Source organism: Lagenorhynchus albirostris, chromosome 6, assembly GCF_949774975.1.
Source record: "Lagenorhynchus albirostris chromosome 6, mLagAlb1.1, whole genome shotgun sequence".
NCBI classification, from domain to species: Eukaryota; Metazoa; Chordata; class Mammalia; order Artiodactyla; family Delphinidae; genus Lagenorhynchus; species Lagenorhynchus albirostris.
Genome location: NC_083100.1, coordinates 21047647 through 21064269, shown reverse-complemented (window position 1 = coordinate 21064269; position 16623 = coordinate 21047647). Strand labels below are relative to the sequence as shown.

Sequence of the window (16623 nt, the reverse complement as noted above, 5' to 3'; positions counted from 1 at the left end):
GTGGTTTTCTATTATTGCAGCCAGGAGAAAGAGGTCCTTTACTGTAAACTACCTAGAAAGCATGCATTCTCTTAACCGCTCAATTAGGATAATTTACCCTCGTGATAAATGGGACTGTTCCTTCTCTGTGATTTAGTCTGAGCGGGCCTCCTTCTAATGCAGGTGGAAATAGCTCTGTTCTCAGCAGACGGCCAACCTGTGTCCTCATCACCCTAATGCCTCAACCTGCAGCTTGCGGCGTGGCTCTGCAGAAGGGATTGATCGCAAGCCCCCAGGTCAGTGGGAACATAAAATAGATAGCAGCTCCCTCCATATATCCCTCTCCCATAGACAGAACAAATTTGAACATGCAGAGAATCTGGAGTGGACACTAAGGAGAATCTTCTGACAGTTAAGACACATGAAATACTGGAGTAAGGGAAGGAAGGAGCAGCATGTTTCTCAGAACCAGAGGAACCCCACACTTTGCATGGTTATTTAGATGCTGTCTTAGTTACAGTGGAGACAGCATGCAGCCCTCAAGGCCACTTAAATTTCCCTCTACTTTTTTTTTTTTTTTTTTTTTTTTTTTTTTTGCGGTACGCGGGCCTCTCAACTGTTGTGGCCTCTCCCGTTGCGGAGCACGGGCTACGGACGCGCAGGCTCAGCGGCCATGGCTCACGGGCCCAGCCGCTCCGCGACATGTGGGATCTTCCCGGACCGGGTCATGAACCCGTGTTCCCTGCATCGGCAGGCGGACTCCCAACCACTGCACCACCAGGGAAGCCCTCCCTCTACTTTTGAAATTCCTTGACGATTGAACGACCTTTTGTTTGTGTGATGTTTTATTTGAGTCAGGAGTGGATCCCCTTTCTTTCTCTATTGAAGGGGGGAAGGCAATTGATGGCCACAGAAGTAAAAATCAAACAAATGCGAGCGGGGAATGTCTAGGGGAGGGTAATATAAAGTGTTACCCTTACAGTCTTTGAGAACTGAAAACCAGGAGAAATTCAACACATGCAACAAACTACTAAAAATAAGTTTTCGTTCCATGATGTGGGCAGGCTGGTTATGGGGTTAGAGGAGCGGAAGGGGGGAAAGGGAAGAATAAAAAGGTAATAAATGTAATATAAGGTGAAAAAGAAAGAAAGAAGAAGAGATAAACATAGAGAACCAAGGAGTAAAGAGGAGCCCAGACAGAGTGATGGGAAGCAGTAACGCGGGCTAGGATCATGGACTATTATTCGCCTCCTGGTGGCCTTCAGGGGTATTGCACCAAGCCAGCGCCTTCTAATTGAATGTTAAATTTTCGCATCTGTGAGCACAAATGGGGGGCTGCCAAGGGGGCAATTTCCCATGGGATGGATTACCTATTCTATATCAAGAGTAGAATATTAAGCAAGTCTGCAAGCAAGTCTGATGGCTCTTCCCTTGTTGTAGCATCTAGGGAGCTGCGTACTGGATGAAGAGTAGGAGGTAGGACGTCTGAGAGTTTGAGTTCCAGTGTTATCTGTATCATTGAACAAGCTACTTGTCTCCTCTTTGCCTCCATTTTCCTTTAATAATCATGAAAGAACGCAATTTTTCCAATTCATATCTCTGTAAAGAAGCTGCCTAGCATACAGAAAAAATACAGCAGTCCGTAGAAAGTTCCATCTACTACCCCAGCTTTCGAAGCAACTTCACATCCACCGCCGCAGTGGGAGGTGAGCAAGGGGGCGCTCTCTGAGTGCTGTGTGCTGTACTCAGACATTCAGCCTCCCTGAGAAGGAGACGTGGTGCCGGAGTCTCCCTCCAAGGAGCTTTCCAAAGCGACCATCTCACCAGGCCACCGGGCTTCCTGGTCTGGACTCCTGCTTGGCTTCCTAAGAGGCCTTCCTGTTGGCACTCTTGCCTTCCTCCAGGGAAACCTCCAGTCAGCGGCAAGAACAATCTTCTTAAGACACGCACCATATCGCACTATTCCAGGGTGAATCCTTGCGGTAGTTCCCCACCGCGCCCAGAACAAAATCCAAACATCTTTCTGGGGCCTGCAGGACCCTGACAGTATCTGTCCTACTCGCCTCTCCAGCCTCACCGTGTGCCCCTCGCCTTCCCTCTCACTGTCCTGTGGCCATACTTGCCTTCTTTCAGCTCCCCTAACATGCCCGGATCTTTCTTGCCTGGGAGCCTCTGGCTGAGGACCCTCCTCCCTATGACATTTACATGGCTGCCTCCCCTCCTCCTTCTGGTCTCAGCTTCAAGGCCTTCCCTCAGAGAATTCTCTCCCGAGCTTCCCTGGTGGCGCAGTGGTTGAGAGTCTGCCTGCCAATGCAGGGGACACCGGTTCGTGCCCCGGTCCGGGAGGATCCCACATGCCGTGGAGCGGCTGGGCCCGTGAGCCGTAGCTGCTGAGCCTGCGCATCCCGAGCCTGTGCCCGCAACAGGAGAGGCCACAACAGTGAGAGTCCCGCATATCGCAAAAAAAAAAAAAGAAAGAGTCCTTTCCTAACCGCCATGAAGTAGTTCCTTCCTTAGTCTCTCCTTGGGCCCTCTGCTCATGTCCCTCAAGCACTTATCATTTAGTTTGTTTCCGTGTGTGTATCTGTGTGTGCCTCCCCAACCCGACTGTAAGCTTTAAGAAGAAAGGGTGACATCTTTGGGTTTTTACTGACTGTTGCAACCCCAGGGCCTTTGCCCAGTGTATGGCCCATAGCAGGTCCTTGAATTGTTGCTAAACGAATATATGAATATCCATTCATATGGTGAATAAAGTGGAATTTGTGATTTTGGAGAAACAGGAAAAGTGAAACTTCACAGGTTTAAGAAAACTGGAGCAGGGTGTCCGGGGGGCGGGGGGGGGGGGTGCTTTCGGCAAAGCCATCCCAGCAGAAAAGGTGCCAGGTTTGAGGGAGAGGCTTGGGAATTAATCACAGCCACCAAGACCAGAAAGTCTGAGAAATTAAGATGCTTAGAGAACCCTCACACCAAACTGTGGGATGCATGGTGGAGAAATAATACTGAGTTTCTGTCTTTATAATACATTTAGAGGTTTTGGGGGGAGGAGCGATGGGGATGCAGATGAGAGAAGGGAGAAAAACGGAACTGTCAGACTCAAAGCAATTAAGTCCATCAGAATGGAACAACCAGCTAAGGAAGGTGAATTTCTTGGCTTATAAACCTTCACATGGCCCCTCTGTGTTTTGGATATGCAAATGTCTTTACCAACTGGCGGCACCCGAGGAAGGAACAGCCTCCTTATCCACCCAAAGTCTTGCACCTGCTCAGCAATCTTATCACAGTGCTCTAGGTGTAATTAACCTGAGTGATGACATGCCCTTGAGGTGCCTGTCAGAAGCTCCCTTCCCAAAGGGCCGTCAAGCCCTCTCTAGGGGATCAGAAACGGAGGGAAGAGGGAAGCCCAGGGCCTGCATCACTAGCATGTAAGCTCCAGGAAGAGAACTGCAGTAGGTACTCAGACACACTGTCAGGCAACTGCAAGCATGCAACAATTATCTGTATGTTTAATTAGTGTCAGAAAGAGTCCTACAGTGGAAATGATGTTCCCCGTTCCAGCCCAGCCTCTGCCTGGTCAGGCACAGCTAATGCCTCTGCGTGTGGTTTTACAACACACAAAGGTGCTGTCTGAACTAGCAGCTGATCTGGTCTCTGTTTCCTCCCATATAAAACCACATAGTCCGTTCTAGCTTTAAAATTCAATGTATCAATATATCTGTGAATCATCTATCTATCAATGCATGTTTGTTCGCTGCCCACTGATACAGTAGGAGTGGACTGGGTTTATGGTTGTCAGATAAAATATAGGACCCTCAGTTAAATTTAAATTTCAGATAAGTAATACCTTTTAAATATAAGTACGTGCATGCAATGTTGGGGACAATTATTTGGCACATTTGCTAAATCTGACAGTTTTAGCTATTTGTCTTCTATCCTCCAAATACTGTAATCTTTTGGAGGAACAGGAACATCTTATTCATCTTTGGAATCCCTTGCAATTGTGTCTGCCAGATTTCACAGACTAAATATAATTGGATATTTTTGAAAGAAAAACTACTTTTAATTTTGGTAAATAAAGGCATTTATGACATTCATCACTTTACTAAAGAAAAGTCGTTTTTTGTTTTTTGTTTTTTTGCGGTACGCGGGCCTCTCACTGTTGTGGCCTCTCCCGTTGCAGAGCACAGTCTCCGGACACGCAGGCTCAGTGGCCATGGCTCACGGGCCCAGCCGCTTCGCGGCATGTGGGATCTTCCTGGACTGGGGCACGAACCCGTGTCCCCTGCATCGGCAGACGGACTCTCAACCACTGTGCCACCAGGGAAGCCCTCAAGCCATTTTTATGTAATTTTACAAAATTATATAAATCTTTTTAAAAATTAACTTTACAAGATGCCTATCACATTGTCCTTTTGTTCGTGTGTGTCTAAGGCAACCAGGTGACACTTCAAACCAGTTGGCACCGCCCAGCTGACCCGCATTTAGGAGCTTCTGCTGTGCGGTGTTTATTTGAAGGCCTTGCACGATGTTTTCACTTTTTTGCTTTAGCTGCCGGGAAGCCCTGAGTTAGTTTGGAGCTCAGCTGCTATAACTAGGCTGTTCTCTCCCTGCATTCCTTGGCTCCAGGCGCTTTCTTCCAGGCCTTTAAACCTTTTCAATGAAAGAATTTTTACTATAAGTTGCCTGAAGAACTTTGGAAGTATAGAAATTTAAATTTAAAAAGCCGTGCATATAACAGTACTCAATAAACGGTGCTGTTGACAAAGCAGGTATGAACAATGAGTGGTATTTGATTAGTTTACTTTCTGAAGACAAGGTTTTTTTTAACTGAATTCTTTTTTTATATAACATCTTTATTGGAGTATAATTCTAATTTCACATTCTTAGAATTTTTGAATGTTTGAGCCAGAAAGGTAAGTACAACTTTTAGCTCAAATCCAGACTTCCCAAATTGGGATTTTGATCCCATGAATCCGTAGGAATACTACAATCCAAGCTCCACTGGTCCACATGCCTTCTCAGCACACATCAAAGGGCAATATGTCATTCTACAGGTGAGCCAACTGAGCACAGCCAAGGGCAGTGACTGTCGTATGAATTGGTAGCAGACGTGGGTGAAGTGCCCAGCACCCAGCTTTCTTAGCAAATTAACTGAGTCTGCTGGGGAATAGAAAGGGCAGGGAAAGATGTTCATTCATTTCTGTTCACACTATATAGTAAGAAATGGCTGCTGGGTGTAGAGAAATGAAGGACCTGAGAAGATTGACCTCAAATAATAGGAACATCCCTCTCCCATCCGTTCTGGGATTTCACAGTTCACTAAGTGCTTCTCCCGTATTTTCTCAATTTGATCCTCACCACAGCAAGGAGATTTAGCAAGGTAGTACTGTTTTCTCGTCCTAACTTTACAGATGAGAACTTAGAGACATGGTCGTGTGTTGATGTGGCCAATAAAAGGGGTGGAGCTGAGATTTGAACACTATCTAGTGCTGAACTTCATTCAAGGCCTGTAGCCAGGCCAATGTTTTTGTCATTTAAAAAACCAACCCGATTTATTTTTTCAAAAGTCACACAACTTCTATATGATTATTATAAGAAAATTCAAATAATTCAGAAAAATATAGATTAAAAAGGAGAGGAGTGTATCCCATCCTCCCCTGTTCCTGAACTATGAGTTTACATGCATTTATAGGTAGGATTTTTATTTTTAATGCATCGAACTATACACATTGATGTGCTTTGTTTTTCTTAACAATACATCTTGGCCATTTTTCCAAATCCTTAAGTAGAGATCTACCTCTTTGTTTTTAAATGAGCCATGTTTGAAAATAGAATAGCAACGTTTATGTGAATACTGATAACAGGGAAATATTATATTTACCACCAATATTTAATAGTGGAGTTGATTATGGAATGGAAAGGGTGTTGGTGCTCAGAAATGGGTAAACTGACTCTGATAGTGTCAGCTTACTAATTTTCTCTCAAAAGTGTGGGTTCCAGAGTCAGAATCACAAATAGGCTAATAAGGCTTTGAAAAAGTTATCCAATAGCTGCTCAGTTTTCCTATCTGTAAAAGGGGGATACAAATACTGTGTGTTCCTTAAGGTTGTAGTGAGGATTAAATGAGATAATTCACATTAAATGCTCAACACAATGACTGCTGAAGACAATGGTGATGACAACAATGACAGTGACGACAATGCTAATTCTCTTTTGATCCAAGAAGGTCAGGTCGGGGTTGGAACAGCAGGTGGTGCTTAAATTGCAAGGTTATCAAATCAGGAATGGATACCCCTGGGGATACTTTTGTTAAGAGCTACCAAATCCGTCTGCCCGTCTCTCCGTATTACTATGAGATTAGCCACAGCTGCACTATCTTTGGCTTGTCAAATCAAACTCTGTGTTACTACGATGTTGTACATTTTGCACAGCTCATATTGCTTCCTTCCTGGGTGCTAATAAAAATAAGGAAGAGCAAGTAAAACAAAAACCTCCGACAACTCCTGACAGCGTGACTCCAGTTTTGGAAACGACAACCCAGGCTTTCACGGTCCGGAGCTTGCTGAAACCTTTGAGGGACTCGAGGACTACAATTCCCAGGGTGCACCATTTCAGCCCCGCCCACGACGTTGCGTCCCTAATTCTCGCCAGGCCCCGAGTTCAAACTACAAATCCCAGAAGGCCCTGCAGCACCGCTCGGGTCTCCCGTCTGAGGTCTTTCAGTTTTTAAAGAGTAACTGGGGCCGCGTTGCCCTCTGGGAAGTGTAGTTCCTCGGCGAGCGACCACCACCACCAGCACTACCTCTGAGGCCTGGCTGCTGAAATAAGGCGAGCGAACTGAACTGGCAGCGCTCGAGTAACTGGGCCTAACCGGCCACCCGGAAGAGTAACCTGGCTCGGGGCGGCCCTGGAGACGCGCCTGGCTTCGGGGTCGGGCGCTAATGTGGCTCACGTTCTAGGCCTCACCGGGTGAGAAGGTAAACTGGGAGGAAGGCGGCGGTGGCGGACGAGACCAGATGCCACCCTGGAGCAGGGAGTGGGCCAACGGAAAGGGTGAATCCAAGTGGAGATGATAGGGGTGGGAGTGGCGCTCCCATACTGCCGGTCGGGGAGAGGCGCGCCCCCAAAATGGGGTGGAGCACAGGTCTCAGCACAATGAAGAGGGGCGTCCATGTAGTGGGATGGCTTTATGGTTTGGGGCTGATCAATGGGACTTCATCCCATGGCGTCGTCTCCCCTGGCTAGTGGAGGCAGCGCACCTGGCCTTGGACCTGGAGAGTCTGGGGGCGCAGCGGAGCGCTGATTGGAAAGTTAGGCAGGAGTGTTTTACCCGGGGAGGCTGAGAACTGCAGCCGAGCTCGGGAACGATGCCTTTCCCTAACCCCTTCTTAATTGCTGGTGGTTGGAGGAAGTGGAAGGTCTCTAGGGATCGATGTTTGGAGTTTTGGTCAAAGAGAGTCCCAGCAGGAAGGAAACCTTTTTACCCTCGGGCGCTTCTCAGAGGCCCTCCCCCCACCTTGTCATATTATAACCATTGCGTGGCGTTACACTGGGTAGCGGCTCTTCAGTTCGAATCAAGCCAGAGAAATTGGTGTCCAGCGCCTGGGTCTGGAGTATTGTAAAAGTGGCTCAGCTCATAGAAGAATGACCTAAGTAAATTAATTTGGAAAAATAAGTCGGGATAGGGATACAAAACAGAACATATATAATGATCCTATTTTGTAATAAATCATCAGTCTTCCAAATATTATACATGACCTGTATCTATGGATATGGATAGAAAAAAATCAGAATTATACTGTACTCTAAACTATGAACAGTGGTTGTTGATGGATACTGAGATTACACATTAATTTTACTCTTTTCTTTACATCTTTATGTAGCATCTGAATTTGTACAATGAGTGTATTACTTTTTTTTTTTCCTTATTTTTCCAGAAGAGTCAGTCACTCGTTGCTCTATGGTGGTGGGTTTACCACCCGCAGATTGACTTGCCAGGAATGATAAAACGATGGTATTCGAGGGGTGAATTTAGTGTGCAGTGTATGTGATGCTAATGCTTTTTTCCTTCTTCCAGGTTGGAAAGAGGCTGTTTTAGCAAGTGTCACGCCATGGTATGTGTTTGTTTTGGTCTATGTCAATCTAGTCCATTATCTTTTCTAGTTTGAAATGTCGCCCTTCTCATTATCCGATGGATTTAGGTTGCACTGTATAACTTTTTGGGATCTGATAACTCATGTTGGCTGGTGGATGAGAGGGAGAAAAATATTGCAGTTGAAATACCTTTTTGGCTTTGGATTTGATCGACCTTGCTTTTTACTTTTTGTCAGAGTCATGGTTTTGGGCATATGCTACCTACTATCTGTGTGGGTATGTGTTTGATTATAAAAGAAACTTTCATATATCCTTTGGCTCCTTGTGCATTTCCTGGGACAAAAGCTTGTTAAAATCAAGGTACGCAAATACATACAATTAATATTTATTTCAATATTGTTTTTCCCTTCTCAGCTTTTGCCAAGTTTCCGATTAAAGATTGACATTCCTGCATGAACATTTCCCTGTTAAAATGTCCTTGCCTCTTACAGAGGAGCAGAGGAAAAAAATTGAAGAGAATCGGCAAAAGGCTCTGGCCCGTAGAGCTGAGAAATTATTAGCAGGACAGCATCAGAACACAGTCTCGGGCTCCTCCATTGCTGCCAAACCTTCCCAGTCCAAGCAGGGCCCTTCCACACACCTCCACCAGGATCCTTCTAAGTCAGGGAGCCATGGTGTCGTTTTCAAGCAACAGAATCCCAGGAGTTCATCTGATGGTGATCAGAGACCTCAAAATTCCCACAGTTTTCAACTCAGCACCTCAGAGCAGGCAAAGGGGACATGGCAGAGGCAAGAAGAGATGCCCACAGCCTGCCCGAGCCACCGCCCACCAAATCAAGTGACTCTCGCTGGGATCTCCCCTCCCTTGGCAAACAGTCCTCCAGTGGTCTCCAGCGAGCAGCTCTGGGTTTATGGGTTAGAGCAAGGTCAGATTCAGGCTTCACACAAGACCAAATCGACACCCTTTGTTAACACAACTCATGAGCCTTTGGCCAGAGCAAAGAATTTCCAGGAGACGACAGCTTCTTCCTCTGGACAGCCTCCCAGGGATCCTGAATTAGAGGCCAGGATGGCAAGACCCTCCACCTCTGGGCAGAACGTTTCAGGGAGTGTGATGCCCAGACCAGAAGAAAGACTACAACAGAAATCAGGGACCCCACTCCACAAAGCAGCAGGCTCCCAGCAGGGAACATGCATAAAAATCGGTGATCGTTTCCAGGTGAAGATTGGGTACAGTGAAGAGCTCATTGCAGTGTTTAAGAGTCTGCCCAGCAGACGTTACGGTAATGAGTCTTCCATCTAGTTCTTCCAGATGTTTTTTCCTACTTCTAGAGTCTCTTTAAATCAACAGTTTCTCATAAATATGAAGAGAGTGCATTGGCACATTATATCCATCCAGTTGTTAAAACTTTTCTGTTTTGTTTAGCTCACGTTTCCTTTTATAATAGACGTTCCTTCAAACAGCTGCCATGCTTGGGGGCTGCCACATGGCCACGTGGAGAATGGCTGAATAGTTCCCCTGCCAGGTGCTTTGTATGCAGTGTAGCACTTAAGCCTAAAACAGTTTTTTGTGAGAAGTAGTTGTTATTTGCATTTTAAAGGCGATGGAGCTGGCTCAGCCAGGTGACACGGCACGCTCAGGTTGGTTCTCCCAGAAGGGCAGAGCCAAAGCATTATCCTCATTTATATTTGCTGTTTGTCCTCTACGGGGAATTTGTACATCAGTAGGGGCTTTTCAGTCAACTGTTTTGAACTTAGCATTCATTCATTCATTTAACAAACCCTTATTGAATGTCCAAGTACAGCTCATACCAGCAGTCATCCACCTTATTGTGGGCAAACCAGGTACTTCTGTTTCATTTCAGATCCTGCCACCAAGACGTGGAACTTCAGCATGACCGACTACGGTGCCCTGAGTAAGTAGGCGTGTGGTCACCCCCTCATGCAGGGGGATGCTGGTATTGAAAAGCTCCTCGAGTAGCAGATACAGTCTAGCTTGTGGTTCAGATGGCTTTGGGGACGCCATCCCAGTGCTCTCCTTCCTTCTCCCCATGGCCAGCCTAATGAGGCAGGTCCTTGGGAGGAGGGCACCGGTCATATTAACAAAAGCTAGCACTTACAGAACCCGCTACATGCTAGGCTGTTCTAAGCCCCTTATCTATGCTAACTCTTTCATTTCTTATAACACCCATTTTACAGATGGGAAAACTGAGGTCCAGAGAGGCTCTGTAAGTAACATAGGGTCACACAGCCAATCGGTTGTACAACTGGGGTTCAAACCCAAGCCACTGACTTCAGAGTATATGTTCCCACTGGACTGCAGGCTCCAGCCATGCCAGGAAGCTGTGCCGGCCCTGCTCCCAGGAACGGTAACAGTTCAGCAGACAACACAAACCCGAGAGTGCAAAGAGCGGGTGTTGCCCAGGCTGGCTCCAGCCTGTGTCATGTCTGGTGGTGGTCAGGGCCCCTGGGTGTGCACCACTCTGTCTTCTGAGATTTTGTTGACTGTCCTACACCAAGGTTTTTGTCACCTTGTCCTAGTGCCTGAAGCCTGCACCTCTGTTAGAGTCAGCCCTGAGTGTCCCCATCTCCCGCTCTACTCTTCCCTCCCAGCAGCCATTTCTATGCCCTCTCTGTCCCCACCCGGTTCAAAAAGGGAAAAGCGGAGGATGCATGGTGAGGTTACTCCTCCACAGATTTGGGGCACGAGGTGGAATTCTCTGACATCACCAGTACAGTTTCTGGGGGTAATGGGACAGCTCCCTGCAGAACTTCCTGTTTCTCTCCTTGTCCTCTACCTTTTGAAATGTTTGACACTAGGTTTGGGGGAGCTCGCTTCTCCCATTATTTTAATCCATTTATTAGGTGTTGGGGGGAGGAGAGCCAGTGCTCTGGGTTAACATTGTAGGTCTTGATACCTGGTGTTGTGTTATTGCTCATGTTAAACCAGTGATTTCCACTGTTACGAAGTTTTTTTCATGTCATGTCAATTTTATTTTTTTTTTGCTTTTCTTATACTTTTATATATGTATACAAAAGTAACCTACAGAGACTGTTTAAAAGTCTCTGTTTTGTTTTGTCCTCTTTTTACTCCTGTCCTCTGGCCACAATGCATGGTGACTCAGATGACTAATGCTTTTGCACATTCATGTAGGTTTTCTGTGCAGTATGGTTGTTTTTGGTAATGCTCCACGTATTTTTTTTAACAGTTCATTGGGCACAAGATTCTGTCTATAGCTTTCAGGTGAATTTTGCTGATTAGGAATTGTTGAGCTCCCATGTATCCTTCCCAATGTTTTGCGTACTCACTCTGCTCTCTACCAAGATATACCTGGAACACTCTCCCAACAACCGTGGATTTGTGCCTTAACCCTTGTTTCTTAATTTTCGGATAGTTGATGATTGCTGTGTCATCTAAGTACATGTTACTTTTTATTAATGCAACATATGAAGACTTTCAATCTTTCTGTTATTTGTTTGGGTCCACCTCTGAATTTTGCCTTTTTAACCCTACCACACACCCACTGAAGGTCATGTGGAAAGTATGTCAATGTGCAAAGAAGAGAAACCAGCCATCCTCCCCCACCCCTGTCTGTCCCCACTCACTTAACCACTGTCAGCATTTTAGTTTTGTTCCTTCCAGCCTTTTTTTCCTATGCATTAATATATACAGTGTTTTCTATATGTAATGTAATCTGTATCTTGCCTTTTTCACTTAATGTTCCTGCATAAAGCACTTTTATTTTAATGGCACACGTTAAACAGTTAATTCTGGGTGATGAAAATGTGCGTGTCCATTATTGAACCACTTTGACCTCCAAAAAAATGATTTCGTACTTAATAGCGTCTTTTGTCTTTTCCAAAATTTCTTCCAAAAAACAAACAAACTAATGGCTATATAACATTCTCCATTTTAAGAATGTGTGATAGGGACTTCCCTGGTGGTCCAGTGGTTAAGACTCCGCCTTGCAATGCAGGGGGCACGGGTTGGATCCCTGGTCAGGGAACTGAGATCCCACATGCTGCACAGTACAACCAAGGAAAAAAAAAAAAAAAGAATGTGTCATATATGGGGTAAATCATTTTCTTTTTGTTTAATATTAATTTGCTCCTTGTTTCCCCAGTATCAAAGCTGTAAGGAACACCTTGGTCTATAAATTTGTGTTTTTTCAACCTGTGTTAGTTGAGATAGATTCCTAGAAGTTGAATCATTATGCTCACTTTTTAGGGCTCCTGCTGTATATTGCCAAATTGTTTTCCAAAACGTTTTATTCCTGATATCTATTTTTCTAATCCTGCAAGTTCGATAAGTTAAAAATGGCTTTTTATTACTCTGATTGTTTGCGGAGTTGCACGTTTCTCCAAATGTCTATTAGTCATTTTACCCCTTTTGAATTGGTTGCCTAACTTCTTATCTTATATGGTCTTAGTATTTTTTTTTGAAGTATGAGCTCTGTTCATATTTCTTGCAAATATCTTTATTCACTAGTTTTGCCTTTCATTTCAGTTTGTGTTTTTTAACAGTTTAGTTCTATGTCGTCAAATCTATTAATCTATAAAATGCCTCAGTAATAGAGAAGATAAGGGTCAACACTGTACATCTGTGGCCTGATGATCCTGTGTCTCCTTCCTTGTCCTCCCAGCGGTGGATAGAGCAGTGACCTGGGAACAGGGTTAAGGGGGTGATTTCTGGTGTGTTGACTTCCTTCGGTGGCTTCTCTGACATGGCCACAGAAATTATCTGATAAGTTTACTCATCCTGGTGAGATCCCTGTCCCCCCTGTTCATTTCTGAATTCTAAGTTTTTTTAAACTGGGAAACCTACGGAATAGAAGAGTTACATTCAGGAAATGCTGAAATACCTGAAGCCCCAATTAAAGCACACCTGCACACCTTCCACATCTGCCTACGCTTTTTCTCTCCCGCCTGCCCAGCGAACTTCCTCCTCACCCTGCGCCTGCCCTCCTCCTGTTCCTGCCTTAGCATTCCAGGGCCACCTAAAAGTCGCTCGGGTTGTCACCTCTGTCCTTTTCTTCTTCGGCAGTGAAAGCAGCCCAGCACCTCCAGGCTGTCACCCTGCAGCCTTTGGAAGGGGCCGAGGGCCACGTGGAGTCACCCTCTACCAGCAGCAGCAGCAGAGTTGCAGCCCAGACCTGCCTTCCTGTAGCTCCCTCCCTTGCCTTTGTCAAAGGGCAGTGCATACTCATCTCACGGGCCCGCTTTGAGGCAGACATCAGCTATTCCGAAGGCCTGATTGCGCTGTTTAAACAGATGGATTCCAGAAAATACGGCAAGTAGTTGGCCTCCGCCTGATTTCCAGGATGCAGAGTGGCCTGTGACCTCAGACTAGGCTTTTTTCCTCTCTTTAAATGTTCAGAAATAACTTTCTTGGTAGAGCCTTTCTAACCTTCTCCTCTTCCTGTACAAAGATGCTCCCTAAATTGTTCCAGATTGTTGAACACATAGTGGGGCCTGCTCTGTCTTTAAAGGCCTCGCAAAGAGAAGACTCCTTCCCCAGTCACCTGGGCAGTGTCTTCTTGGTAGAAGCAGGTCAGTTCCTGCTTCAGCCACTTAAACCCATTTAGTTTTATTTTGTCCTTAGTAGAGCTTGAAAAATAGGCATTTGCCATCAAAATAAATGCCTCTGGGTAGAGACTAAGCCAGTGGTTTTCAAACTTGAGCGTGGCTCCGAGCCACCTGGAGGGGTGGGTGAATCAGATTGCCAGCCCCCATGCCCAGAATAAAAGCTGGTGCCTGGCTCCCACCCAGAGCTACTGAATTAATCGGCTGGAGGTGGGGCCTGGGCATTGGCATTTAAAAAATCTTCAGGTGAGACTGATCATCAGCCAGGATTGAAAACCACCAGCGAAAGCAAAGCAGTTTTGCTTTATTTTTTGTGAGGTTCTTCAAAAGCTGCCGCATCAGCATAGAGAGCAGAAGAATTCTGAACACCTGGGTTTCATTCTTAGCTTGGGCCGTGTTGTTTTACAAAACAGTGTGGCTTTTATGGATTTGTATTCCCATTCTTGAAATGGTTTTAGTTTTCCTAGGCAAGCAGAAAGCAGACCTTTAAAACCTCCTGCCTTTGAGACAGTACGTGCAGGCGGCATATGGAGGAAGCCTCTGTGGAATGACTTGCCCAGTGAGCTTTCATCAAGGTCGGGGTTCCTTCAGGAGCGGGTGATGCTGGCGGTTGCATTTTTATCCCTTAGATGGAGAGCGTTTTGACTGGTGAGAGCAGGCTGGTGAGTAGGGTTTAGGCACCACGTGCAGGGCCCAGCCTCAGTCCAGAGAGCATTGCCTCCCCTGGCCCCTCAGGTGTTCGGCTTCCGCCTGGGGTGGCCCTCAAAAGGCAAGTACCGATGACCTGTGTGACCTGTGGCCTTTGAAATCACGCTTCTGACATGCTCTGCTGTTTAGGGAGGAATGAGAACAGGGAAAATACTCACACCCAACCCTGCCCAGGCCCCTAGACATAAAAACACCATCATTGGACTTTTTTTTTTTTTTTTTTCCCATAGCACTTATTCACAGACTTTCCCATTTGCTGCCCTGCCACTGTCGTCAGGATCAAGCTATTGTCAGAAAGGGTCTCCTGCACTATTCCCACATCAAGAGTAGTCGGTGTGCTTTTGGTCTTTCTGTCAGATTACACCTGGGCCACCTTGCTTCTTTCCTGCAGTGGACTCAAAGTATCCATGATGCCTTTTGCCTGACTGCCTTGCTTCTTCAATGACCAGACAGAGAAGAATTCATTTTTGCTGCCCAGAAAGCACTTACTGAGTTGAAGCTTGCTTGATTTTCTCAGAAGGTCGATTGGTAGGAAAACCTAAGTAATTAGTCAATGTTGGGTACCCAGATGCTCACCCTTCTTAGTTAATATTATGTGTAGTTTATGCTACACCGTACTAATCAGAAGATGGAAGAATAATAATAATTTATCATTGTTTACCTTTTTTTTGAGTGCGTTGTTTGCCAGAAACTCTTTCATAAGCATTTTACATTTAAATTTTATGTAATGCTCACAAGAGCCCTGTGAGGCAGGGGCTATAGGATGCTCCTTTTTCACATGTGGAACTGAGGCACAGGGAAGTTGCATAACTTGCCCAAAGTCACACATCCAGGAAGCAGCAGACCTGGGATTTGAACATAGACCGTTTGACCACACTGACCACAAGTAACTTGTTTTCCATGTACAACATGGAGCTAATAATGGTGCCCAGCTTATAGCATATTGAGGAACTGATGAGATGGTGCATGTGAGTCTCTTGGCACTGTGCCTGGCTTAAGGTAAGCAGTGAATAAGTGCAAGCTACAATATTATCCCCACCTTGGAGATTCAGAGTGCTTCTGACCGTCCCCAGTCCTGTGTCCCCGTAGCTCCCTTTATCACCACGCTTACAGCCCAGTGCTATCTTCATGTCTGCTTGTCTTTCCTCCCCAAATTTTGTGAAAGTCTCAATTACTGGTGCTCTCGATCTCTGTGTCCTCAGTGCCCAGCACAGGGTCAGCCACATCACCCGAGGTTCCTGGGGGTTTGTGAAAGCAGGGAATGAATGAGTAGGTGTGGTGACATTGCAGGAGGGCAGGGTGTCACGTGTGCCTATTTGTTTCTTGTCATTGCAGATGTCAAGACCAGGAAGTGGAACTTTCTCCTGGAAGAGTACAGTAAACTAAGTGAGCTGACCACCTTGCTTGCTTTATATCATGCTGTTGTTAAGCCTTAATTATGTGCCTTAAATTTAATGTATTTTGAAAGAAGCAGCTCCTTCCTCCCCTCCACCGTGGTAACTTCGCATGCTTGTGTACAGGACTAGTAAAGGTGAAGTTGGTCTCGGGCAGCCATGTCCCTGTGCTCTGGGACGGCGGCTTTACGGCAGCCCAAGCAGATGCAGGGTCTCATCTTCCATCAGGGTGAGGCGCTACTAGTCAAATTCTTGAGGCCTGTGAAACCTCACACCCATCACAGAAGTATGAGAAGTGAGGGTTTGTGGATTTGGGGAATCAGAGGCAAGCTAGGATTGCTGAGCTTAGATGGAAGCTACTTTGGATTCCCTCTAAGAACAGGCTCTCTCAGCTTACTTCTAGAACAGATGGTCTGTGAAAGCTGGAGGGCCGTAGTGGTTACAGGCTTCATCATGGGCTGAGCTCTGCCAGAGGCAGAAGCCAAGGCCAGGGCGCATCAGCGTTTAATAAGCGCTTTGGAGTCTCACCAAGGGAAGGGCCATGTGTACAGATGTAACTACAAGAAGGGGAAGCCAGTTTGGGCTTACCATTTTTCTTCTCTGCTCTGCTTGGGTGGGGCAGTGAATGAATTCCAGTATGGCAGAGAGAGGGGGTGGGGTGTGGTCATAGCTCAGCCTGTCCTGGAATACCGGTCTGTTACCCATCTTCCAGACCATCGATATTCTGCAGTGGGTGTGCAGCCAGCACAATGGAGGTTCCTCCTGCCTGACCCGCTGAGAACTTTCTGGTACCAGGGTTCGGCCAGGAGAGACATGCTCCAGCTCAGTGGGCCTGGGAGTGGGGATCCACATCACTGGCTGTCTTGCC

General features: G+C 46.1%; 1 protein-coding gene across 6 annotated transcripts in view; it reads left to right on the top strand.

The window, feature by feature from the left end:
• Positions 1-6741: 6741 nt before the first annotated feature.
• SMARCAL1 (SWI/SNF related, matrix associated, actin dependent regulator of chromatin, subfamily a like 1) overlaps positions 6742-16623 on the top strand; it is a 52194-nt gene continuing 42312 nt past the window's right edge. For 2 of the 6 annotated variants that reach the window (XR_009541072.1, XR_009541071.1), the window contains exons 1-6: positions 6742-6953; positions 8054-8090; positions 8485-9353; positions 9936-9986; positions 13115-13360; positions 15697-15747. Coding sequence is in view for 4 of the 6 variants with exons in the window: in XM_060152155.1 (XP_060008138.1) it covers positions 8543-9353; positions 9936-9986; positions 13115-13360; positions 15697-15747 (1159 nt within the window). In the remaining 2 variants the exon portion in view is untranslated. The remainder of the gene's footprint in view (positions 6954-8053; positions 8091-8484; positions 9354-9935; positions 9987-13114; positions 13361-15696; positions 15748-16623) is intronic. The other 4 variants (XM_060152156.1, XM_060152154.1, XM_060152155.1 and 1 more) reach the window with 3 other exon arrangements.